The following is a 25,997-nucleotide window of genomic DNA, read 5'->3' as shown; positions in this document are numbered from 1 at the left end:
GTGCAAGATACAGGAGACACCCCGTTCCAGAGGTGACCCTGGGTCTTTTAGTGCCCGGTGTATAGCACCTAGTACACTGCACCTCGGTTTAACGTCTCATGCGAAAGACGAGTTAGTAGGTTAGGTGCAGCGGGGGATCGAACCAGCGATCTCTGGATTGTGAAGCCAGTGTGTTACCACTAGACCACGGATCCGCTACAAATGAACCCAAGATCATCGTTAATGATTATATACTGTATAGTATATGGGATCAATACACAATGTGCTAGCCACAAATGGAGGGGTCAGACAGGCGTTCATTACATTTTAAGTTTTATACCCCTGTGTACTTGCACATTAATTTGTTGAGGCCACATAGTGTGCCTCTTATCTAATTGATTGCCGTGTCAGCTGTGAAAATATATGACTAGTAATAACAATCGTGAATGTTAATGCAAGACCAATTCACAGAGTAGATTCAAGAGGCATACATTTCTTTACGACGCTGGTCTCCTCGTGGTGGATTTCGTTTTGTGTTTCTGTAGTTTTATTAAACCCACAATCTCTTAATCTATCTATCATAATTTGTCTTAGCTAATTAAGCAATGTCGAGTGCACTGTTTCAGTGTCAGATCGACTACACAGCAGTGTGTCAGTATGCGGTAGTACAATGAAAGATTGGGGTAGGGTAACATAAAAGGGTTTAAACTATGCCTTTAAATTCACGCACATTTTCTATAGTTAACTCAGAGACGTAGATAGCATCTACGTCTCTGGTTAACTTCAGTTTAGATTTTTCGCTTTCACAATTTACCTTTTTTACACATTCTTTAAGGAAATTTTCTTAATAAGATTATGACTTATAGTTTATGGTCCCGGTAGATCTACATAAAATTATGTACACCCGTACCAACATGTTGAATTTTCGACAACGGCCCTTGCCGTTTCGGAATAGTGACGTAGACCAATATGTCACGTGGTTATCGCAATCGAGGCACATGCGTATCGGCCGCCATTTGTTGTCACAGCGCAGATCCATCGATCGGAATATTTTTGTGTTTTTCTCCGTTTACTGTGCAATAATCAGACATAAATTGCGTACCGGCAACACCAACAAATCCCTAGCATACATTAAAGACTATTTTTCCTCTGTTTTAAAGACATTAAAGTGTGAAAATTAGGTGGAATGTCTACGAGTGTTGAACAGGTAAAATGCAACATGGCCGACGGAAAACAGGCGTGTACAGCAAAATAATGTATTTGGTCGCTTTATTTCGAAATATCCCTCATTGTACCTATGTTTTATATGGTGTTTTACACCCGCATTCTTTTAATTTCATGTGATGTCCATGCAGAGAGGAAAAGGTCAGCCAAACCAAGGTTTGTGAAATCTGAGGCAACAATTCAGTTGAATTTCCGTAGGCTTTGCTGCATTGTGAAATGAACGGTTTCTCAAAGGCTCTTGGTTTTAACAAAACAAAAATAAAAACTATCCAATTGTTTAAAAAATCGAGATAGTGCAGCCATCGTTTTTGTATAAATTATAATGTTTCACTTTGGGGTCTTGATCAAAGTTAAAGGAGTGCATATTTGAACAAGTTCTCAATGTTTGCATTGAACTGAATTTAATCTATTTGAGGTCACATCATTTTTAGCCTTAATCAACTTCTGTTGCAACAGTTTATGTTGATTGAGCTACCTTGTGTGTATTAACAATTAATATGTAGGTCTCATTGGTATTTGTCCTCGAACACATTACTTGTTACAAGCACAGGTGGAAGTAATGTATCCTCAGTGCTCACGCTGCTGCCAGACATTATCGCCAATGGCGATTATTTTATCCAACTGGCTATTATTTCTTAAAATTGTCTAGAAAAAATGGCGATTATTTTATCCGCCTACATAAAAAAAACAAATTGCCACTAAATGTTGTCCCGCGATTGCGAAACGCCTGCAAATCGGGCCATCAAGCAGGAAAAATCGATAACGAGATTACCTGTGTACACAATCGACCCTGTGTATTGTCATACACGCGTCAATAACTTCTGCGACATTGTGGCCTAGAGCATTTTTCTCAATCAGTGTCCGACAGCAGTGATATATTTCGGAAAAAACGTCTTTAATCTCCCTGTGCTTTACCAATTATCGGTAACTGTTAGATCTTTGTTAATTTTTCGCCAATTATTATTTAATCGTCATTATTGAAAATCGCCGCTAATATTGTTGGCTGGTTTTGTTTTGCACGCCGTTTTTTCTGCAATTAGATTACGTTGAACATTGCTTGATGAAATAATTATTTAATCGCCATCAACTAATTATCCCCGTAATTACCGCTGTTTGTCGTCTGCTTTAACATAATGATTCCAATTTTTAACCAGGTAACCTGGTTTTCCCAATTCAAAGGGACCCGGCATATGCCATGGTCAGCTAATTTTAACGAAACACGTGTATAGAATTACACTAAGGTGGTGTATTTTAACTCACGCGCTGTGACATTAATTGATGTAAACATGATCGGCATTGCGAAAGTGTTATTTTTGGAATAAATCATTTACAATTGATATTGGCCTCTACCTACAATATTGCGGCCGATGGCAAACGCCGTATTAAGAGATAAAGTAGTCGAACGATATGCACATTTTAGATTATGCATATTAATATTTTATATTATGCATATTTCATGTGCAAAACGCGTACAATTTTTCGGATTACCGTTTTCGGATACTGTATTTTTTTCGTCCATTATGATTTATTTTCGAAGTTCATAACAGCAAAAATAGAATGACGAATACACATGCGGTGATACGGAAGGTGTGGTTTATAATATTTCGAGTATTCACCAAAAATTGCAATTGGAAAAACTATAAAAAATAGTTAATTAGTGCTCTGGGTGGGTTGGGGCCTCTGCCCTTAATTCTTATGTGTATGTAACTGTAGCTAAGATCTGGTTTGTTAAGTCACACCCACAACATTGATTGTATTCTTTATTGTAAATCCATGATAATATTTTATAAGAAAATGACGCACTGATATTATGCTTGTTTTTGAGTATATATATATATATTATAACTTAAATCAATAGATATACATTTAATAAAACATAGATAAAATGAGATTCATGGTTTTTTCTTTCTTTTTGCCTTCAGTACCGTTTTGCGGAAAAGTCCGCATATGTTTTGGCTATTATTTTTTTAAGGAAAAAAAATATGGCTATTATTTTCTGAAGGCCAGAGTGAGCACTGTATCCTGGATTGAATTTTTTTATATTTATTTTTTTAGGAGCCCAATATATTCAAATAAATATATAAAATCATGTTTAATGAGAACAAAAATGACAATGAGCCATGAAAAAAAAACACCCTCTGATATTGGAATCATAACAAGGTCATTAACTAGAATTTATCAAAGACCTGTCTTCGAGGGCCTCGAAAATGACAAAAGTAGCTTTAATCAAAAGCATCCATTGATCCTCATATGAGCAATTGGACAATATTTCAAAAAAAGTTCACTTTAAAAAAATCTGTCTAGCCGTTAACTCGCAGTCGGTCCATAACCAAGCAATATTTCCAGTCCGTATGTCAACCTGAATAAATCTTCGACAGACTTTCAAACAATATTTTTTGAGTTTTTGCCCCTTAATTGATAGCTCGCGTCCTATTCCTTTTAAACGAGTTGGTCAAATTATGCATGCATATGCAACCACTTACCCCTAAAAACTAATTTAAATACAACCAGAATGATAAGTATTTTTCATTTATTTACATTTATTGAAACATCGTTGTTGTTGTTGTTGATTGGATATTTATGTACCTGGCTGTGTCAGTGTAATTCACTGCTAAGCTGGGTTCAAGAGTGATGGCTACTTGCGTTTTCAAGTAAATCAAATTTAGAGTTAAAACAGTTGTTGCAAAGATTAAATAACATTTTGGAATTAGTTTTTAGTGGTAAGTTGTTGCATATGCATGCATTATTTGACACAAGTTATAAAAAATTATTCTTGAATAAATGGTTCAAATGTATTGCACTCAGCGACTGTGCCAACAATGTAACAGACTGATAATCTTGACACATATTTGACATTGTCCAATTGAAAAACTGCGCTCTTTCAGCATCAAATGTCTATTAAAGTTTAAACTCTTGAAGCACACAACTTTGGTTATTATGTTAACAAAAAGTTAATGTCACTTTATGTCTGTAAATGGTTCAATCAGTGTAAATGTAGACATAAACAATACCTTAAATTTTTCAGTAACAAATGGCAATATTAAAGATGGAGTAAAAGAGGAAGAATTTGATCCCTATCTTCAACAACAACCGCCCATGCAGGTATTTGACCAGTCTTCGCAAAACGTGACTGGATTTGTAAGTTCATGGTTATTTTACTTATATTTTTTATTTCTTTCGACTTTAAAATTAGAATTTTGGTATTGCATTTGTGACTTTTTACTTACTGTCATGGGTTTGACTATCAGACCCTTATCTATACAAAATATGGGTGTTTGTTTGATAATCAGGCAGAGCTTTTAACAATATCTGATGCAGATTTAAAAAAAATCATGACTCCGGAATCTATCTATCTATATATACTGTCCAACTCCCCTTTCAGGTATTATCGACGGGTACTATCTACTATTTAAGAGTCAAGATTGATTTATTTTGTTTTGTCCATACCCAAAAACACAACTTCAAGAAACATGCTATTTAATGTCTTTTAATCAATGTTGTAATACTTGTACTAATGTCAAATGTCAAGCTTTCTTTGACTTGAACATAATTATTTATTTAAATTAAAATGCTCTTGGAAATAAATTAGGACTTTTAGCAACTTTACCCACATTGAATAAACCCAGAAGTATTTGAATTCATTATTCTATATCAGAATGAAGTTTAAAAAAATATTCAGTAATTTTGTACTTTTAAGTTTGTTTTGTTTTAAAAATTTGACAAAAATAGTGATCTTTTTTATAATAATTATGCCCCCCTTCGAAGAAGAGGGGGTATATTGCTTTGCTCATGTCTGTCTGTCGGTCGGTCTGTCGGTCCGTCCACCAGGTGGTTGTCAGACGATAACTCAAGAACGCTTGGACCTAGGATCATGAAACTTCATAGGTACATTGATCATGACTCGCAGATGACCCCTATTGATTTTGAGTTCACTAGGTCAAAGTTCAAGGTCACTGTGACCCGAAATAGTAAAATGGTTTTTGAATGGTAACTCAAGAACGCATACGCCTAGGATCATTAAACTTCATGGGTAGATTGATCATGACTTGCAGATGACCCCTATTGATTTTGAGGTCACTAGGTCAAAGGTCAAGGTCACGGTGACCCGAAATAGTAAAATGGTTTCCGGATGATAACTCAAGAATGCATACGCCTAGGATCATGAAACTTCATGGGAAGATTGATCATAACTCGCAGATGACCCCTATTGATTTTGAGGTCACTAGGTCAAAGGTCAAGGTCACGGTGACCCGAAATAGTAAAATGGTTTTCGGATGATAACTCGAGAACACATACGCCAAGGATCATGAAACTTCATAGGTAGATTCATCATGACTTGCAGATGACCCCTATTGATTTTGAGGTCACAAGGTCAAAGGTCAAGGTCACGGTGACCCGAAATAGTAAAATGCTTTTCGGATGATAACTCAAGAACGCTTTTGCCTGGGATCATGACACTTCATAGGTACATTGATCGTGACTCGCAGATGACCCCTATTGATTTTCAGGTCAAAGGTCAAGGTCACAGTGACAAAAATCGTATTCACACAAAGGCTGCCACTACAACGGACAGCCCATATGGGGGGCATGCATGTTTTACAAACAGCCCTTGTTATTTTTTATCATCAGCTTGATCTTCAATATTTTAAGTCTGATTAGTAAGGGTATCATGTTTACAGATTTTTCTAAACGTTTAAATGAAATAAAATAAACAAAACGTTACCGTTTAAACGGTATCCCTATGTCCGTTTGAAAAGCATCAGTGTCCAGGGTTTTTTCAGCACTGTCTGCCCTTCCGGGAAACGGAGGCATTCCCAAAGCAAACAGACCCGTTCCCAATCGAATTTTTTTTAAATTTTTCCCAATTCACCCCCAAAAAATCTTCCAAAATCGTACAAAGTAAACATAGTTTATATCGAAATAGTGACTTCCCTTCATCCGCGACGTAATAAAGCCTTTAGTGACACAGATTTTTTGGTGTATTTGCAGGATGCATTTACTCTTAGCGATGACATTCGAACTGTTCCGCATTCAGGGCCCTCAATTAATTTTAGGGGAAGCGGGTCGCTACCCTCATTAGGGGGAATTTTCTCGGCGTTTCGCTTTTGGGGGGATTTTTTTTTCTTACTCTCTCATTATTACATTTGTACATGTTTGCACTATATTCATTTCCTTTTTCATAATTTAGTATGTTTGACAAGATATAATTGAAATAGAATGGAGATATAATAATCATGAGAAACATCTTATTAAAAAAAAACATTTTTTTTTTTTATTTCAGAGGGAATTTTTCCCCCCAAAAGGGAAAAAGAGTATACTTTTCAGGTGGGGGACTTGATAGATTGAGGGCCCTGGCATTATACAAGAGTATATAGAGCCCCACAATACACATTCTATACCATATCTGTAGACGCTTATTTTCAATCATGGCTTCGCACAATAGTAAATATTACATTAAAAAAACACAAAAAATAGACGCTAAAGGATGTGTAACGATATCATCGATGTTTTCGAAATGCTCAGAATCTTCTGAAATTACTGCCGCTAGTAACCCTGAATAGACAGGCTCCGACGATACGCAGCAAAATGAAACAGCAACAGAAGTAATGCCAGTGCCGTCAATCACAAAATCGGCAACTGAATGCTCCAGCGTTTTTTTTCCTTCTTTAACTAGTACCGGGGAACGGTACCTTTCCCAAAGCCTACCGGAGGCTTCCCAATTTTAGCACCGGACCTTTCCCAATCTCGATATCTACCGTTCCGAACGATTTTAGGTTCCGTTCCCAATAGCCAGTGCCTTTTATTTTCGCTGGAAATATCTTTTGATATTGTCGAGCCTTTCATTTTCGGCCATTTATTTTCGCCGGACATTGTTGCGTAGAAAGTAAACAAAACTTTTCAAATGGGGCGCAACTCTAACCGCTGTGTAAAATGTGAATGGATTACATAACCGCGACGAGTGATCGATATTTCCCGTGAAAGAATTCCATCGCTAAGACCAGTCTTCCTTACATCAATAAACTTTCTCAACACTAATTTTTCGTTGACATTAAAAAAACGTAACCGTATTGAGTTAAATGCGCATATTACTTCTATGTATAGTTTTTTAAGTGTCAAATCCGGACAGTAACTTTCGGATACGGATATAAACAAATAAAAGTTTAACATAAAATTAAAAATAATGAGACATGGGTGTAAAATCCTATAGTTATTTACAACATATACATAAGCATTAAATGGCACATGATCTTAATATCTTATTTGATGATTTGAAAAAAAATCTAAACAAAATATAAGACTTACCTTTAAAAATTATTGTTAAAGCATTCCACTCTAAAAACTCATTTTGGTTACGTGTGACTATTCTCACTGTCTATTGTTAAAAGATGTCAAACCAGTACAAGATCCATTGTTGTTGTTTTTGTTTAGTTTTTAAGTTTTTAATTTAACTCACATGAAACATTGCAGGGCTTGTAAGACTTTTAAGGGCTAAAAAAAATTATTAATATTATTTTTTATGCAACCTCAGTGCTTATGCCTATCACTGGAAGATATTTTTTCCAATTGACGGGCACATTCTAACTGAAGTGGCAATAACACAATTTTCACATGACATGATACGATAGTCGAAATATCATAACCGTACTGTAGTTTTTCTGTCAAAACCTAGAGTTTAAAATGCATTGTGATGCAGAATATAGCCCCTAATGATAGATTACATGCATTTTAAAGGTTCCCATTTCATCAATTTTGCGACTCGAATTTTTCCCAATTCATTGATTTCGCGACTCGTTTTTTTTTCCCAATTTGAAGATTTCACGACTCGAAAAATTCCCAATTGTAGGGGTACAGTACCTTTCCCCTTTGGGGAAAAAAAACGCTGTGCTCAGAGCCTTGTAAGAAGGTTGTAGTTCAATCATCATTTAATACATTAAAGTATGAAATGAAATACCCATGGCTCTATTTTAGCTGGGCCAAAAATGTTGCTGTAACTTGTGTTTGGGCAGTGTTTGTTTTGCATGTGTTTATATAAAGAGAATTGTTAAACCACAGACTTATTTAAGCATGATTAATTCAATGATTTTTTCCCAAAATGAGCCGTTTCACGAAACAAAATTTCCCAAAATGGGCAATTTTGTCGATAAAAAATTCCCAATTTGGTCAGACTCCTTTTCCCAAAGTAGGCAGAAAAAAACCTGACAGTTATCGATACGATTCGGTTTATATGCATGAATTGGCGAATCATCAATGTCACCGATATCCACTGCAATCACAGCGAATCACCGCAAAATTGAGGGGAATCAGTGCGGAGATTATCTTGCTCTCGCACGACGGCGGAGTGACGAATCACGTTAAATCGCGGTGATTTTCCACTCAAAAAGCAAACTGTCCGCCTTGACTCTATAATAAGGCAACAATCACGAGTCGCGTAGTGTATTTTGTAACAAAGACGAATTAATATTGAACCCACATTTCTTTAATAAGAGTTAACCCGTGAACTTCGTGCTTACGCGTTTTAAATATTCAAGACATTAAGTCCGTACTTGGTGTATTGTTAATGTTTACGGTATTGTGAATAAGGGCCATCAGCAAACGTGATACAAATATTAAGTTTTTTCAGCAGCTCTTAATAAGCTTTGCTACGGATTAACATAATGAACTAAAATAGATTCTGTTGATATTGATTGTCGTTTAAGCATTTGCTGTTTTTATACACATTTTTTAGCAAAACACGAAACACCACAGTTAAAACGTGATACCCTTACCAGTGTGCGAAATTTTTGGCTAGTGAAAATCCTTTTGGGCTAGTAGGAATGAAACAATTTATATAGTCAGGGTAGTAAGATATTTTACTTTTTATATGTGTAAGAATTTGGGCTATTACTTTAAAATCTGAATTTGGCACACTGCCTTACTGATCAGAAATTTAGTTTGTTGACAACTGTGCAAAGGGACCCGGCCCCATTCCCAAAATGGTTAAAAAACACATTGTGCATGTCACAATGTTGCGTCAAACAAGAACAACAAATCATCAAAATCATGCAATTTGTCAAATTTTTAATTTCTGTTTAATTTGTAGACCATACATTCTAAAAAAGTTTGTATATCCAATTCTATGGAAAGTTGAGTTACAGTTTTTAACTTGTTACTATGTTTAGGGCTTTTCTTCACCTTTGTAGAGAATATTTTATCAATTTCTTATTGGAAAAAAATCATTTTTTGTTTGCTCTTATTTTTTACCAAAAACAGTTTCTCATACATATATTCATTGATGTTTCAGGGTTACGGACCAGGAACAATGTCTAGCCCTTTAGCCGATCCCTTTGTGCCCAGCTACTACAACCCCTCTATGTTCCCCTCTTATATAGGCCAGGGACTGGGTGATGGTGGGGCATGGTCAAACGGTGGTGATACGTCTGGCATGTTCTCAACTGTTGGTGGTTATGACTATCACCAGATGTTTGGGGGGTTTGGGTATCCACAGTTCTGGAGTGAATACCAGCCTAACGAGTACTGGGGTCAGAGTGGGACCCCACAGCAACAGGGACAGGGCAGAAAGGATAATCGTGGTTACGCTACTGAGGATTACTATCGTATGGATAACATTGTGCAACAGGATCCGTATGGGAACATGAACGGGGACATGGAGCGCGATCCAGCAATGGCCAGCATGGAGCAGGGACTAAAGACCATGAACATTACGATGGAGAATCAAATGGATGCTGGTGCACCAGCAAGTGAACTTTCGCACGGAGGTATGGACCCAAATATGCAGCAAGGAAGTCTGCAGCATTCAAACTCTAGTGGTAGTTCCCAGGCGCCTAAGAAAACGTCCTGGGCAGCCATTGCTAGCCAGCCTGCGCGTCCTCAGCCTGTGAAGAACAGGTACATCCCCAGGGCACCTGTGAATCCAACTAAGCAGAACCTTGACATTGGCACCTGGGACAGTAATAAGAACGCTAGTGCTGGTGCTAGACCTCCCCCACCCATGCAGCAGCAGCAAGCCAGGAACAACTGGGGCGCACCCAGGTCAACAAGGTCTGCCACTTCATCCTCGTACAGTACCGTTAACTCGGGTGGGGCGAGTAATACACCACCTGCCGTAGTGTCACCTGGGAATGCTTCAGTTTCGACGGGAAGTGCATCGTTGTCGAGTGCAGTAGACGACGCGCATCCTGTTTTGGAAATTTTAAAGTCGACGAATCAGTACAATCCCAAGGAGCTGACTCTGAATACTAAAGGCGCGAGATACTTTATTATAAAGAGCTACTCAGAGGACGACATCCACCGCTCTATCAAGTACAGTTTGTGGTGTTCGACCGAGCACGGCAACAAGCGTCTGGACACTGCATTCAAGGAGCGCGAGGGAAAGGGCCCAGTTTATTTGTTGTACAGTGTGAACGGTTCGGGCCACTTCTGTGGCATTGCCCAGATGATGTCTACAGTAGACTATAGCCAGAGTGCGGGTGTGTGGGCCCAAGATAAATGGAAGGGAAAAATCGAAGTGAAATGGATCTATGTTAAGGACGTGCCGAATAGTCAGCTAAGGCATATCCGGCTTGAGAACAACGAGAATAAGCCGGTTACGAACTCTCGGGACACCCAGGAGGTGCCCCCAGAGAAGGGAAAACAAGTGTTGAAAATCATTCACAACTACAAACATACGACCTCCATCTTCGATGACTTTGGACATTATGAGAAACGCCAGGAGGAGGATCAGGGCACACAGCCGAGGCCAAAGTCTCAAACGGTAGGTTCAAAGATCACAAACCCGGGCCGTATTCACCAAACAATTCTTAGACTTAAGTCTAAGAATAAAGAAAATTCTTTAAATTAGAATATTCAAGAATTTCTTTAATTTTGAGTCAAACTCTGCAGTAAACATCCCTATCTATATTATTCTTCATATAGAACATTTTGTTAATGACATAATCACCAGTGGAGGCCTGTATACATGTATATTCAAACATTGAACACATTTTGTTTTGGTTGTAAGTCTTCTTTATTCTTAAGTCTAAGAACCGGTTGGTGAATAGCCCTAAGCCATTCACCAGCCCAGCCCCAGAATAATCAACTGAGAACCAAAGAATAAAGAATTTACTCGAAACCAAGAAAAACGTGTTCAGCGTTTGAATATAATTTCATGCAAGCTACATGTACCGCTGGTGATTATGTAATTGACAATATTTTCTAGATGATGACAGAGTATGATGGGTACCATTTAGAGGTGGTTTATACAAAGTTTGACTCAAAATTTAAGCAGTTCTTTAATATTCCAATTGAAAGAATATTCTTTATCCTTAGTCACGAAAGATTTTAATGGTAAATAAGCCGCCCAGGGGCCCTGACTTAAAAAAATATGAACATGTAGAATCTCGGGCTATATTATATTGAATTAAGATTCTTATTAACTTTTGATTGCTCTTGTATTGGCTTTTGCAATAAATACAAAATGCATGCCTTAAGGCTTTTTCTTGCAATTTTGGGAAAATTGGTATTTTGGGATTGGGAATTTTTGTTATGGCAAAAACTAAGTTATAAATCAGGGGTCTAGCTAGGTTCAAAATTTAGGGAGAAGTCACTTCTCCCAAAGACCAAAATAGGGAGAAGTGGCAACTTTTCAGGGAGAAATGGTAGTACTTTTGCATCCAGGGGTCAAGCTTAGCTGAAAATTTCAGGAGATGTCACTTCTGTACAGTTGCGTCATAGGTCTTCATTTTACATGTATTTTATATTGTGCTACAATTTTTTTAAATAAAAATTCATTTAAAATCTCATTTTACAGCACAGATTCCAAATCTTACCTGTGAATGAGCCCTATATTTATTGCCAGTGCTAGTTAACTCTTCCCATTTGATCATTCCTTTATATTGTCTTAATGGGCCATTTAACTTTGCTGAAGTATAGTTACTGGTAGCCAGCACAAGGCAATATATCAAGGCTTCACCTATGAACAATTTTAAGAACTCTAATAGCTCCCGCCTGTGCATTTGAATGTTCAACTTTGCATGTCCTGTAAATGGGGCAACTTCTGGCTGAGAACTTTCCTGTGTCCAATTCTCCACATCAAGTTGATTTTAATGGTCAATGTGTGGCACAAACAAATAATTAAAAGGTGGAGAAATTATGTCGCCTTCATGAAATTAATGAGCGACATAAATATTCCCTTGGTGAGCAAATCGCCCACTTCGCCCACTAGCGAGACCCCTGTAAATATAACAATATAAATAATATATAATAATTTCAAATTATTTAAAAAAAATCTTATAAATATAGTTATATTTTTGGTTGTTTGTTATTGAAATACAATTGAGATATATTAATCATGAAACACCAGGGTTGGCACCAATCGACCGCCCCCGGTTTTTACCGGCAGTTTTTACCGGTTAAAACCGCCCCAGTCAATACTCCCGAAGTGGTCATTACTGGTCAATACTGGTCGATTGAACTTTACCCCCACTTTTAATTTATATTCCATGCCTAATTAAACAAAATTGATAATATAAATTAAACAGACATGTTGCCAATAATGTGACTTTTTGTCTTAAGCTATTAATACCCACTATTTTATAACTGTTCATGCAATTTGTAGGCCAATCTCTCAAAATTTTGCAAATAAGTCAAAGTTGGTCAATTTGATTTTTCTGGTTGATTGAACTTTTTTTCAATTCTAATGAATTATGATGCTCAGATAATTCTGTGCTTGATTCAACAAGAACCTGTCAATTACTGTGTATGAGTTGTTCCTCTTACCCCACTGTGACCCTCACAGTCTTCTAACAGTCTTCTCACCTATACAGGTTGGGGCACCCCAAACTGATAATAGAGCCTTAAATGGCACCTTTTTGACACAATCCTTACTTGTCATGTATTCTTGCATTGATTTCTTTAAATACTTTTTAAACAAAATATTGGGAAAAAAACTTTAATTTTTATTGATATACATGTAAGAATAAAAAACATAATAAGAAATAATTATTAAAAGAAAAAAATAATTGAAAAGAAGAGTAGACCCACAATTGGAAAACATTATTTGTTGGCAAAATCAAGAACTTTGATTGTTTATTCATTTGAATACCAATTGAACTTTTTAATATGAAAGGGGAAAAAACCCTCTTAATACAGAAAGGAAACAAGTTAAAAGTAACTATTAAATTAATAGCAAGTACAATGTAATCTTCTTGTGTGAGTGATATGAAATAGCCTAAGGGCAGATTTGCTTAATTGTCAATATCAGAGAAATAACACTGCATGCATTTTATTACCAACTAAGAGGCCAGATTTTATAACCCTAGAATACACAAGAGTTCTGTTTGTCCATCTGCTTATCAAATAAATATATCAATAGATAAGTGAAATGTTATGGTACCTACAATAGTAATAATACTTTAGTAACAGATGTGATACACTGAGATAAAGATATTGCCTTAGTCCTTATGTATTTGAGGCTGTTTCCATAAATAATAAAGAAGTAACTTTTTACAGCTTTAAAGATTTTTTTTACAATAAATAACTCAGAAAAAAGTTTATCAATTACAGAATAATTATTGATTTAATATAAAATGGCTCCTTTGTAATGTTTAAATGCTACAATTTTCATTCGACCAGTATTGACCAGTATTGACCGGTTTTAACCGGGAATTGACCGCCAGCCCGGTCAATACTCAATTGACCGGTCAATATGCCAACCCTGTGAAACACTAATCTGTTTGTTTTCCAATCGTGGAATTTTTACCATTTCGCATTGGGTTTGGGTTTAACAGTTCTGTTATACAGCTAAAAAAGACCTGAAATGTTGTTTTACCATTACATGTATTCAATTTCCTGGACCATGCATATACAATGTAACTGGAGTGGTGATCTATAAGAATTTCTGTTATTTCAAAAATTCTCAATTTATGAGTATGACAGGTTTCGCTGAGTACCTCTATTGATTGCTTTATGAATTTGCCAGTATTATTTACAATGTGCCTGAGCCACTGTTTAGAATTGAGTCTACAGCAATCATAGCCTGTATGCCTTTCTCCAGCTTTTATTTAAGTCCTATTTGTTTGCATTTTATTTAAACACATTGCAGTGGTCTTCTTCAATGAAGTCAGTGTTCAATTACATGAACGTTGTTTTGCCTGTGGGCAAACAAAAGCATGATGCTGTCTTTGTTAGGCCATTCATATGAATTATTTTGATTATTCGTAAATTGTGGTTAGATCAGACATACCTATTATCTTGAATTGTTATTTGAGTGCAAGACCAAGTTTGCAATTCGCTCTATGGTATGAAAAATATGCCTTCTTTAATACAAACAAGTTATACATTTATTTTAGGCCACTCATTTGAGGTTAAAGAGCATCTTCCTGAAGCTTCATACACACAAGTCAACTGTTGGATATTTATGCCCCCCTTCGAAGAAGAGGGGTACATGTTTATTGTTTTGCTCATGTCGGTCCTTCCGTCAGTACATGTATGTATGTCCGTCCACCAGATGGTTTCCAGATAATAACTCAAGAATGCGTAGGTGTAGGATCATGAAACTTCATAGGTACATTGATCATGATTTGCAGATGACCCCTATTGATTTTCAGGTCACTAGGTCAAAGGTCAAGGTCACAGTAACTTAAAATAGTATAATGGTTCTAGGTTGGCGCTAAGGAAAAAAAACTTAGTCGCCAAACCTAGGGGGGTCCGGGGGCATGCCCCACCTGAAAATTTCCTGAGCAAAATTAAGACTATTTTTGTCTGAAATTAGCCCTTTTTTGCTTGAAAAATTTTCTTCGCTGGTGAGCCACTTGCTGACATTTTGCAGGAGATTTTTTTGTTTACACAGACACCGGTGGCGTAGTGATAATGATACATTACCACCGTAAAACAGTTTTCGGTGCATGTGGTATTTAGGTTAGAAACCACTTAAACAGCCCTCCCGTCTCGGTAGTAATTATACATTTTATGAAATCCAAACAATACTTTTTTTCATTTTTTTGTGTTTTTGAAGAAATGCGTGAGAAATTACTTAGTCAGCATGAGACCGTCATTCCATGTCAAAAACCGTGAGACTCACGGCAAAACCGTGAGACTTGACAGGTACATGTTTCCGATTCTGCATTCACGTCTGCACTATTTTAGACGTCTTCGGATCGCGAACCTAACATTTGATCATTTCCTGAGCTTACATTATTCTGTCCGCTTTCTTTTCAAAAGAATTGTGTTAATTTCTGTTGCTTTGACTTTCCATTTTCGTTCACAGCATCCATTTTTCCCAGAATCTGCAACTCGCTTTCGAAATCGGTCTTTCATGTCGCATAGCTTCCGTAAAGGGAAGTTACTCATATCTACTTTTTTAGCCAATCAAAATCGTTGTTTTCTGGAAATTAGTTTTAAGTGGCTATGTCAATGCCATAACTCTGCCCATCTGATTAAATGACAATTCCGTACTGGTCGATTCGATGACGTTGAATTGTAACATCTAGAGCATAGGCCATTACACGGCACGCTTCAGTGATTATCACGTAAATCTCCAAGTAACCCAAATACTCAAAGTCTGGTCGCAGTGTAAAGCATGACCACTTAAGACATTAGCCATGTGGATTATCGACCTAGGCCGTCGTCATTATCCCCTGGGGCCTTTCCGGTAAGGGTAATGATTGTGTAATCTTAGCGATGTTTCTGGCGTTTTATATGGTCTGAAAACAGGCATTTAGAGTGTGCATTTGTAAAGCATAGTGTCTTTTTTTTCAATCGCCAATTTCATGAAAATCTTATTTTTAATAGCCAGCCAGGAATTGTAATCGCCTATGGCAATTTTGGCGATTGGTAACGCTTATGTAGATGGTTTCGAGATGATAACTCAAGAACGCTTAGGCCTAGGATCATAAAACTTCATAGGTACATTGATCATGACTCGCAGATGACCCATATTGATTTTCAGGTCACTAGGTCAAGGTCACGGTGACCTGAAATAGTAAAATGGTTTCCGGATGATAACTCAAGCACACTTGTGCCTAGCAGTGTTTTTTTTTCACTTATAGGGGAATGCAGGGGTGGCGAAATCAAATGTCCGAGTTGCCCGAGTCGTACATTTGCTTGTCTGGGCAACAGATTTTTTTCAATTAAGTTGTCCGTGGACAACAAGTTTTTAAAAGTCGGGTCCAGGTATACAAAAAAATACATTGTATTAAAGCCGTAATTAAGTTTTACAAAACTGGATGTTTACATGCGATTACATTGTCAGTGCTATTTGCGGAGCAATCAAGCTAAAATACGGGCACTCTCCTGCGCAGTGATCTCTCTTATTCTATAAGAGACCAGGAGCGGGGCTAGAGCATGCCACATTTTAAACATTCGGCCCGACTGTTAGACAGTGTACAGACTGGTTTCTTTATTTTTACAATAAGACGGAAATAAAAAGTATCAAAGTAAGATAATCAAAACACGGTCTACCTTGTTATTTAAGACGACTAATGGTAAAAATGGAACATTTAGTGTTTTTTTTAATCTTCAACCACGGAACAGAAACCCGAAGCTTTGAGCAGTCCACCTCCCCAAAAAACTAAGAAAGATTATGATAAAAAATATGATCTATTAAACGCACCAGAACATTTCAAGAAACTTGGCTTACAGATTTTCAATGGTTACCAGTTGATGATAATCAAATTGCTACCAGTAGCGGCGCAGAGCCTCAGTCTGATGTGGTCGACATATTGGACTAGTTTAATTTGTTAAGATTACGATGTACTTATGTTCAACACATTTTAATAACACAAGCTTTGCAAGATTAAAAGTTTTAGAAAGTCTTTATATTGTTTATAATATACTGCTATAATGAATGTACTATTAATACAACTATAAACAAAACTAGCAAATCATACTAATTTTGGTATATTCCACATTGTTTTACATTAATCAATAAATGCGTTTATAATTTATATAAACATTAACTGACAAGTGTAGTTCAGCAACGGACAAGTTAAATTTCCTAAATGGTTGTCCATGGACAAGTATAGTTTTTTGAGTTTTGCCACCCCTGGAATGGTGGCGGGGCCCGTCCAAAGGGGAAAAAATGCGTCGTTTTAAGAAAAAGGGGAAAATTTAAAATAGACTTGTTTATATGTAATGATATTTATTATATTAATAAACATGTTTGTATGAATATAATTTTCACTGCTGAATGTCTTTGTCCTTTTTCTTAAAATTAAAATGTATATCAATGATTTTTTCAACATTTAAGTTTATCAACAAATATTGATACAATATAGATACATCAGGCCTTTTCTTTGCCATTTTTGGGAGAAAAATGCAATTAATGTGAAAAGTCCACTAATTTGGGAAAAACTATTTAATACAAATCTTTATAATTATTCAAAATAATATAAATTATAGCTATATATATTTTTTAAGTTGTTTATGACATAAATTTGAGATGTATTGATCATGATTATGAGACAGTTCCAGGGCTCAACATTAACGCTTGTCCTACTGCCCCTGGCAAGTAAAAGTTGGGTCCGGGCAAGTAACTTTATAATCTAGTTGTCCGCCCGGGCAAGTGCAAAAAATAACAAAGCATTTAGTTTAGACTTAAATTAGACTTTAATTGCTGTAATCATTTTGTTAATGTGCAAAAATAAAGATTTTGTGGTGTATCATATTGATCTTTATTAAAAAATATGAGGTTAACAGTTCATGTGATCTTTCATGTTTGGGCAAATGGCTTAACATTCAGGGCAAGTAGATTTTCTAAGTACTTGCCTGGCAGGGCAAGTTGGTTTTTAGGTTAATGTTGAGCCCTGCAGTTCTTTCAAAAAAAAAAAAAAAAATTACTTCTGGAGGGGATTTTTTTTTACAAAATGAGGGAAAAATATACACTCTTTTTTGAGGGGAATGGGGCCGAATATCAGCCCCGAAATTGCCATAAAAAACACTGCCTAGGATCATGAAACTTCATAGGTTCATTGATCATGACTCGCAGATGACCCTTATTAATTTTCAGGTCACTAGGTCAAAGGTCAAGGTCATGGTGACCCGAAATAGTAAAATGGTTTCCGGATGATAACACAAAAACACTTATGCTTAAGGATCATGAAACTTCATAGGTACATTGATCATGACTCCAGCGCCCTCACACTACTATGGGGGAAGGGGTCCGCAGCCCTTAGGAGGGGGAATTTTCCGGCGTTTCTCTTTTTGGGGGATTTTTTTACTTACTCTCTCATTATTACATTTGTACATGTTTGCACTATATTCATTGCATTTTTCATAATTATGTTTGCAAAGATTAAATTGAAATAGAATTGAGATATAATAATCATGAGACACATCTTTCTATTAAAAAAAAAAAAAAAAAATTTTTTTTTAGGGGAAATTTTTCCCCAAAAAAGGGGAAAAAAGTAAACATTTCAGATGGGGGACTGGTGCCGAATTTCGGCGGTAGATTTAATAGATTGAGGGCCCTGGACTCGCAGATGACCCCTTTTGATTTTTTCAGGTCACTAGGTCAAAGGTCAAGGTCATTTGAAAAAAGTTATGAGCTATCTTCGTGATATCACCTTGGCGTCGGCGTCTGGTTAAGTTTTGTGTTTAGGTCCACTTTTCTCATAAAGTATCAAAGCTATTGCATTCAAACTTGGTACACTTACTTACTATCTTTAGGGGACTTGGCAGGCAAAGTTAGATTACTCTGGCATGCATTTTGACAGAATTATTTATGTGCCCTTTTTATACTTAGAAAATTGAAAATTTGGTTAAGAAAAAAGTATACTTTTTGTGATTGGGAATATAGCTGAATTTCGGCTATAAAATCGGGCCTCTTCACTTCCCCGTAAATCTTGGATTTGTATGACCACCTATTTGATATAAAATTGCGCTGCATAAATGTTTCATTATTTCATTATTAGACATAGCACAACACATTTTAAAAAGGAAAATAAATATCAGCAATAAATATCAAACATCTGAACATAAGATCTGCTGCAGGTAACAGATGTGAGTGTGCAAATTTGCACAATTGATACATGTACACATTTCTTTTATTTGAGGAAGTCATAGAACTGCTTTTAATACAAGGGGTCTTCTTGTTTTTTTTGGCCCGATTTTATAGCTGAAATTCGGCTATGTTCCCGATCCCAAAAAGTATACTTTTTTCCCAAAATGTGGCAAAAAATTCCCAATTGCCAAAAAAAAAAAAAAAAATTTTTTTTTTTTTTTTAGAAAGAAGTCTTTTGTGTATTTTATCTCAATTTTTAATTCAATTACATCTAACAAAGTATTATATGATTTTTTTCTTTTAATTTGAATGATTCTAAAGAGTTAAATCAAATTTAGTATTTCCCTAATCAGTGGACTTTTCGTGTGGAAAAAAAGGTTAATGAATTTTTTTCCCCAATTTCATGAAAATGCCGATACAATTTCCAATTCCAAAGCCATGGGCTATCTTCCCAAAAAGTGGGGAAAAAAACCTGCCTTGTAAAGAGGGAAAAAAATTATCAATTTTAAGAAATTCCCTTGATGGACAGGGCTGTTCTCTTGCAGAGAGTGGGGGGCTTTATTTGATAATGGGCCCTGCAAAAGAAGGAAAACAGCCCTCCTAATATCCCCAATATCCAGTGCTTTCCACAGAATGTTTGTAAGGCGCCCCGGGGCTGATAGGGGTGGTTCGGGAGGGGTGTCCCCTCTTTACGTTGATTTTTTTTAAATTTAACGTGTCAATTAACGCTCTGTGGTGCGTTTTAACTCAAAGAAAAACAGCGTCGAAAGATGTCATTTGTTGCGCTATGACTCTTTAAAAAATCCCCCTGTCATTTAAAAATATATATACCTTTTTATATTGTTTAATTGTTTTAAAACTTTCCCGTGCTGACAGTAAAATCCTGACTCGAACGGTTCTCCAATACATCCGTTTCAACCCGACTCTATTACTGCATACTTACTACTATTCAAGTTTCTATTTATTATCCGATAATCCCGTTTATTCCGTTTTTATAAATCACTTTCTGGTAAACATTTACGATAAAAGCTCTCAATTATTTCTTTTGAACAAACCTTGCCATTTTCTATAGTATCAAATAAATTTTGTGACTATTTATAGATTTGATAAAATATTGCCTCTGAACATGCGTCAATCCTCTGACGTGTTGTGTGCTTGTTAAAACAATACACGCGACGTTGTACATGCTGTATAATTTTCGCTTTCTTTTTAATTGAGAAAAAGATTTGACACAAAATAAATGTGCACTACTAATTTGAAGCAAGAATATTTTAACGTTGCGGTAACTATTACATTCGGAAGTGTGTTTCGGATTAAAAACGCGTTAACGTCAACATACGGGAAAGGGTTTCGGATGACAAATTTAATTATTCCCATTTGAGATTTAAATAAATATTAACAGTTGCGTTATGAATTTAACGATAATTTGTTTAAACACTTAAGTTGAATAAATGTTTTGACGGAATTATGCTTGAAATTCACGAGGATTACGGCTGGTTGCCATCATCAGTCTTCTAAGTATTGATTATCGGACGAAAAATTGACTAGTGTGCGTAATTAATTCAACGAAAATTTGTTAATGCATCTCGTGTCGAATAAATGCCAGAAAAACGTTATAAATGGACATGATGAAATATACATATACTGGAATTAAATTGTTATCGCATAATTGTAATCGGGAGTTATTTGCACAACTTACTCGCTATAAGTAATTATTTCTTTACCTCTTTCAGTTAATTTCTTGTATTAATTACAAGAGTCATAGGTAACACTTGTTTACAGTATAAAGGTGTGATGATGATGCCCAAAAGCGTCTTTAATGTACATTTTTATTACGTAAATGGTACAAATTCTTGCTTATCAAGCTGCGATAAACTTTTTCATCGTGCCCGACGTCAATCAAAAATAATGGTTGATAGTTAACCCCGCCCTCATATGCATTCGCGTAACCGATTGGAAGATGAACATCACAGTTTGACGACTGGAAAGTTACCTGATACATCCTTGTCAGCATTTAAATGACTGTGTTATGTGGCTAGAATAATCTATACGCGCGTCATGCTATTCTCTTATCAGTGGATTATCCATTACCCCATGTGGTGTTTATGGTGATTACTTGTGATAGTAGGTACCGAGTGCTCTTTTAAAACAGGAAATATTGATACACTGATAGAGAAACCTTTGTGTTTTTTTATACAATCTCCACTTTCTTTCACTGAAAAACACAGGTCGGAAAATTTCAAGCGCCCCGGGGACTCTGATTTCAAAATTTAATCGCCCCGGGAAGGGGCGCTTAAATGGCCTGGGGAAAACCCTGATATCCCATTGCAGCTCATGAGATTAGCAAGTGGTTTTGTGAGTGATGGCACATAACAAGTAAATCCTTGGCTTTTCATCCAAAAAAATTTCATTCTCATTAAGTATAAGTTATTGCTTCTCAGTTTGTCATACATGGATTATAAATAGCTACAGTTTCCTTTTCTGTGTTTCAGGGTCAGGGGTCAAGGCAGCCACGTCAGAACCACGACTGAACTGATTGAAAAAGACACTGCGATGCTGCCATTGTGTAACAGTTAGAAACAAGTGTTAGATATAGTAGTGGCAGTGTTCTCATCGATGCTGATCTAGCTGTGGTTTATTCCCTATCATGCATTTGTTGGAGTGGATTTTTCTTTCTTTGTCATTTATCTACGTAGTTATCTCATTCATTAATACAATTATAGTCAAGTGTTTAATCATCCAGAATTGATCATGGTTTTGCGCCTTTCTTCTTTTTGAATTATAAGAATTTATGCACATAAGTGTGTTCTTTAATTTTATATTGTAGATTTGAATTTGACTTTGAATATTTTGTAAGATTAAAACATATTGGCAAAGAGATCAGTATGGTATATTGTATTATTGATACAAAAGGTTAAATATCTTTTCATTTGATTTTTTTTAACCATCTGCCTATTTAATAAATAACACTTTTTTTCCTATTAAATCACAAACTGTTCTAAACACAGTTTCATCATAAATTTAAGTATTACATGTCTGGGTTTTTTTCTTTATCACTTTTTTGTTCATGTGTAATCAGCCCACATACATATGTGTAGTGTCCATTATTTTATCTCTTCTTTGAGAAACAGTCATTTAACCGACAACAGTGGAATGCTTACTTAGTAAGGTTTTTAAATCGAAGAAACTATCCAGTCCCACATTACCATTTACACAGTGATGGTTACACAGTTATATAACAATTTAAATATAAAAAACATTTGTGTGCACTTGAGATACAATACACTGATTGTGAAACAATGACAGGTGAGATGCAAGATTTTACTTTTCAAAAACGTTTGTGTATGAGAAGTTAGTGCTTTAAACATGATTCTCTTCAAAACTTGAGTAGTTTGGGCCCATGAATTGGAACAATAGCAAGAGGGGTGAAAGGACACGTGAAGTGTGAAACTGGTGCTCATTTGCAAGCGTAAAACTTCTGGTTGTATGAAATGCGAGGTGGAAGTTTTGAAGAAGAATGACAGCTCAAAAAATCTGTACTACACCCATTAAATGATAAAACTTACTCAAACAGTGTTAACTGGTATACTAATGTAGTGATGGTGCCAATGAGGAAACAGTTGTCATTATAAAATGTGTGGACCTACTATGAAATAAAGACTGTTCTTTACAGTGTAGCCTTTGTATTGGAAAACACGCAACAAGAAATGTGCAAAGTAGGGCTACAGAACTAAATTGGTGTGTGTAGTGTTTTTTAAGCGCTTTTATTAGTAATGGAAGTTAACAATAGACCAATATTTTAATGCAAAAAAAGACAGACAAAAGACTGATTTTTTAAATTCTCATGTGATAAAAACTCCAAATATAGGTCATCAACACTAAACATTAGTGTGTATTGTTTACCATATAGAGACTTCAATAAATTGTGTGTACATGTTTATATGTAGTGGACATGTGTTTTTTATGTTTATGAATTGTTAATATATATTCACATTTCTGGAAAATAGGCAGTTTGCGCTACGAGAGTGGAGATGTAGAGTAGACAGACATGTCCACAGTGGCTCACGTCATACATGGTAGTCAAGGAAACAGACCAACTGTGAAGAATTGGTTACTGGTGTGGATTTTTGTCTACAAATTTGACACCTTTTGTTGCTGTTGTACTTGGCTTCATTTTTATTTTATGAACTCATTTGCTTGAAACTGTGTTCTGCTGAAGCTAAGTCTCATGAGTATTTAGATGAGTAAGTTAATGGAGCCTTTTTGATTTTCTCAATGTCTTGTCAGATTTTCTTAATTGTTAAAAAAATTGTTCGCAATACATATTGATACACACATACCTTTACAGGTTTGGATAAGTAAACAAAACATGTCATGCTTTGTGTATGCAGGTAACAGTATATACACACATGTACAATATTTCATGTATGTGGACATGCTTTTCATACATGTACTAGAAATTTTTCACAAGTCTGTCTGTCTGTTTCTGTGGAATAGGATACTTATTCCTGGTTTGACTTAACTTTAGTGTGGTTTGAATATTGCAAAATATTGTTATATCTTGCAGGTCTTGCTGAGCTTCAACCATTTAAAGGATATCAAAAATCTGAATTAATTTTGTAATTCCTTTATACTTTTAATTAATAGTACACAATAGATGTGCAGATTAATTCATTCATCTGTTAACATCAATTTCAAATCTTCTGAGAAATGTTCTGTTTCACATGACATTTTTCTTAAGTGATTATTTATGCTGTATTTGATTAAATCTTCTATGTTTTGTACAATGTTATGTGATCAAACCACAAACATCTTTTAAGGTGCACTTGGGCAAATTTGTAATGCCTGTTACATACATGCAAATTGTAAAAGGCAGGCCTGCAAGGTCTTTCAATGGTAACGTTATTGGTGACAGCCATTTCTGATGCTGTTCTTTACTTTGTAAATGCAGCAGTAAAATAATGATTATGGTATTGAGATTGTCAAGTTGCAATTGTTTGAAAGACATTATGAACACATAATATGTATATGTAGTGAACTAGGTTTTGTATATTACTGTATATTGCGATAGAGAAACTTCTTCATTATGAAGCACTGGCTTTTGTTGTCATGAGCCTTGTATACACCTTGGCATTTTTTCTTGACAACGTGAAATGAACCTATTTAAGTATAAATTACTATCAGTTGACTACTAGTAGTTTGGCTTGGCGTGGCTATTGATCACACAACAGACTTCCAGAATGTTTTTATACTAGACGAGCAGCAAGCCAGATTTTGATATGTAATAAGCGCCGATCATACGCAAGGATATTGACATTGATGATTCTCATGTCTGCACCAAGTACCATTGTTCATTGGTTCCACGTTGCAATGTCATCAACAGCCTCAGATGTGTTTGCCCCAATATTCATTCGTTCAGTTAAAGTGAACATTTTGAGTTTACCTATTTCTCAATCTCATTTTCACAATCTTGTGTCATGTTGAACTTGCGCTGTTGCTAACCACCCTGTTGTGTTGTTTTAACAACGTTTTTTTGGCAAACCTGTATAGTTCGGTAAGGTTTTAAGCAATCTTTATTAACAAGTTTTAATTATTCACAAAATGTTCACAATAATCAATATCGGTCACATTTTTTGTTGCTTTCATGACTGCTTCATCATGTAGTGATCTTGAAATAAAGTCAATTTATCACCCATTTTCATTGATATAAATGTATACATGCAAGAAACTTTCAAAAACAAGCTTGTGTGTTGTGTTTCATTAATCGCACAACAGTATTTTGTTATATAACTAACCACTTCATTTACCTTGTAACATCATTAGAGTTGTAAAGTTCATTAAAATTTCACATCACACAACATTTAATTCGCCATCTTATCATATTTACATTTAAAGTTGATCACTAAAATTACACTTTTCCAATCGTCCTGACGAGTTATTATCCCCCGCCATAGGCGGAGGGATATTGTTTTGGCGTTGTCCGTCTTTCCGTCCGTCCGGAGCCATATATTGGAAGCACTTTGGCGGATTTCATTAAAACTTGGTATGATTATATAGATGGATAAGAGAATGATGCACGCCAAATGGCATTGTACACCATCTGTTAATAACGGAGTTATGGCCCTTTGTATCTTGAAAATAATGCTTTTTTGTGTGTCCGGAGCCATATCTTGGAAGTGCTTTGCCGGATTTCATTGAAACTTGGTACGGGTATGTATATCAATAAGAGGATGATGCATGCCAAATGGCATTGTACACCATCTGTTAATAACGGAGTTATGGCCCTTTGTATCTTTAGAAAATGCTTTTTTGAATGTCAAATATAACACTTTTGTGTCCAGAAGCATATTGGCGGGTGATATCAATTCAACGAATTTACTTTTTTTGTTTGCGGTGAAGCTGCATATTCTGGCATGCAATTTGCTGGAACAAGTGTAATTTCTAACGCATCTGAAGTCAAATAACATTTCATTTGTAAACAAAGGTACAGCAGAATTTTTTTTGTACATATACTATTTAGAACAGAAAAGTACTGTGCAAATAACTTTGTAACAAATTACAATTAATGACATAATTGACAAACCTGAACAGCATTAAAGGACAAATAAGGTAAATTATAAAACACAGAGAAATGTCATACAAAGATACAAGTACTTGTCGTGCCTGTTTTAGTCATTAATTACCTGTACGTTACACCAATGGCTTGAAAGTCTTGAAGCCTGCTTAAACAGGATAGGCTTTAACTTGCTTTCATTTTACGAAAAAGCTTTATTATAGTATAATAATCTTAAAATGTATGTGAACAAAAAACAAACGATTT

General features: G+C 35.7%; 1 protein-coding gene across 2 annotated transcripts; it reads left to right on the top strand.

The window, feature by feature from the left end:
* Positions 1-961: 961 nt before the first annotated feature.
* Positions 962-24,918, top strand: LOC127847387 (YTH domain-containing family protein 1-like). Of its 2 annotated transcripts, none has more exons than XM_052379257.1 (5): positions 962-1,186; positions 1,335-1,359; positions 4,229-4,305; positions 9,485-10,954; positions 21,670-24,918. In XM_052379257.1, the coding sequence occupies exons 1-5, from the start codon at positions 1,166-1,168 to the stop codon at positions 21,706-21,708; spliced, it is 1,632 nt and encodes a 543-aa protein (XP_052235217.1). In that variant the 5' UTR covers positions 962-1,165; the 3' UTR covers positions 21,709-24,918. The 2 variants fall into 2 exon arrangements, with proteins under 2 accessions (XP_052235217.1, XP_052235216.1); XM_052379256.1 differs by having other exon boundaries at positions 963-1,186; positions 4,229-4,341.
* Positions 24,919-25,997: the final 1,079 nt, after the last annotated feature.

This window comes from Dreissena polymorpha, chromosome 10, assembly GCF_020536995.1.
Source record: "Dreissena polymorpha isolate Duluth1 chromosome 10, UMN_Dpol_1.0, whole genome shotgun sequence".
NCBI lineage: Eukaryota > Metazoa > Mollusca > Bivalvia > Myida > Dreissenidae > Dreissena > Dreissena polymorpha.
Note: the sequence above shows the minus strand (reverse complement) of the source record. Positions and strands in the feature narration are given on the sequence as shown.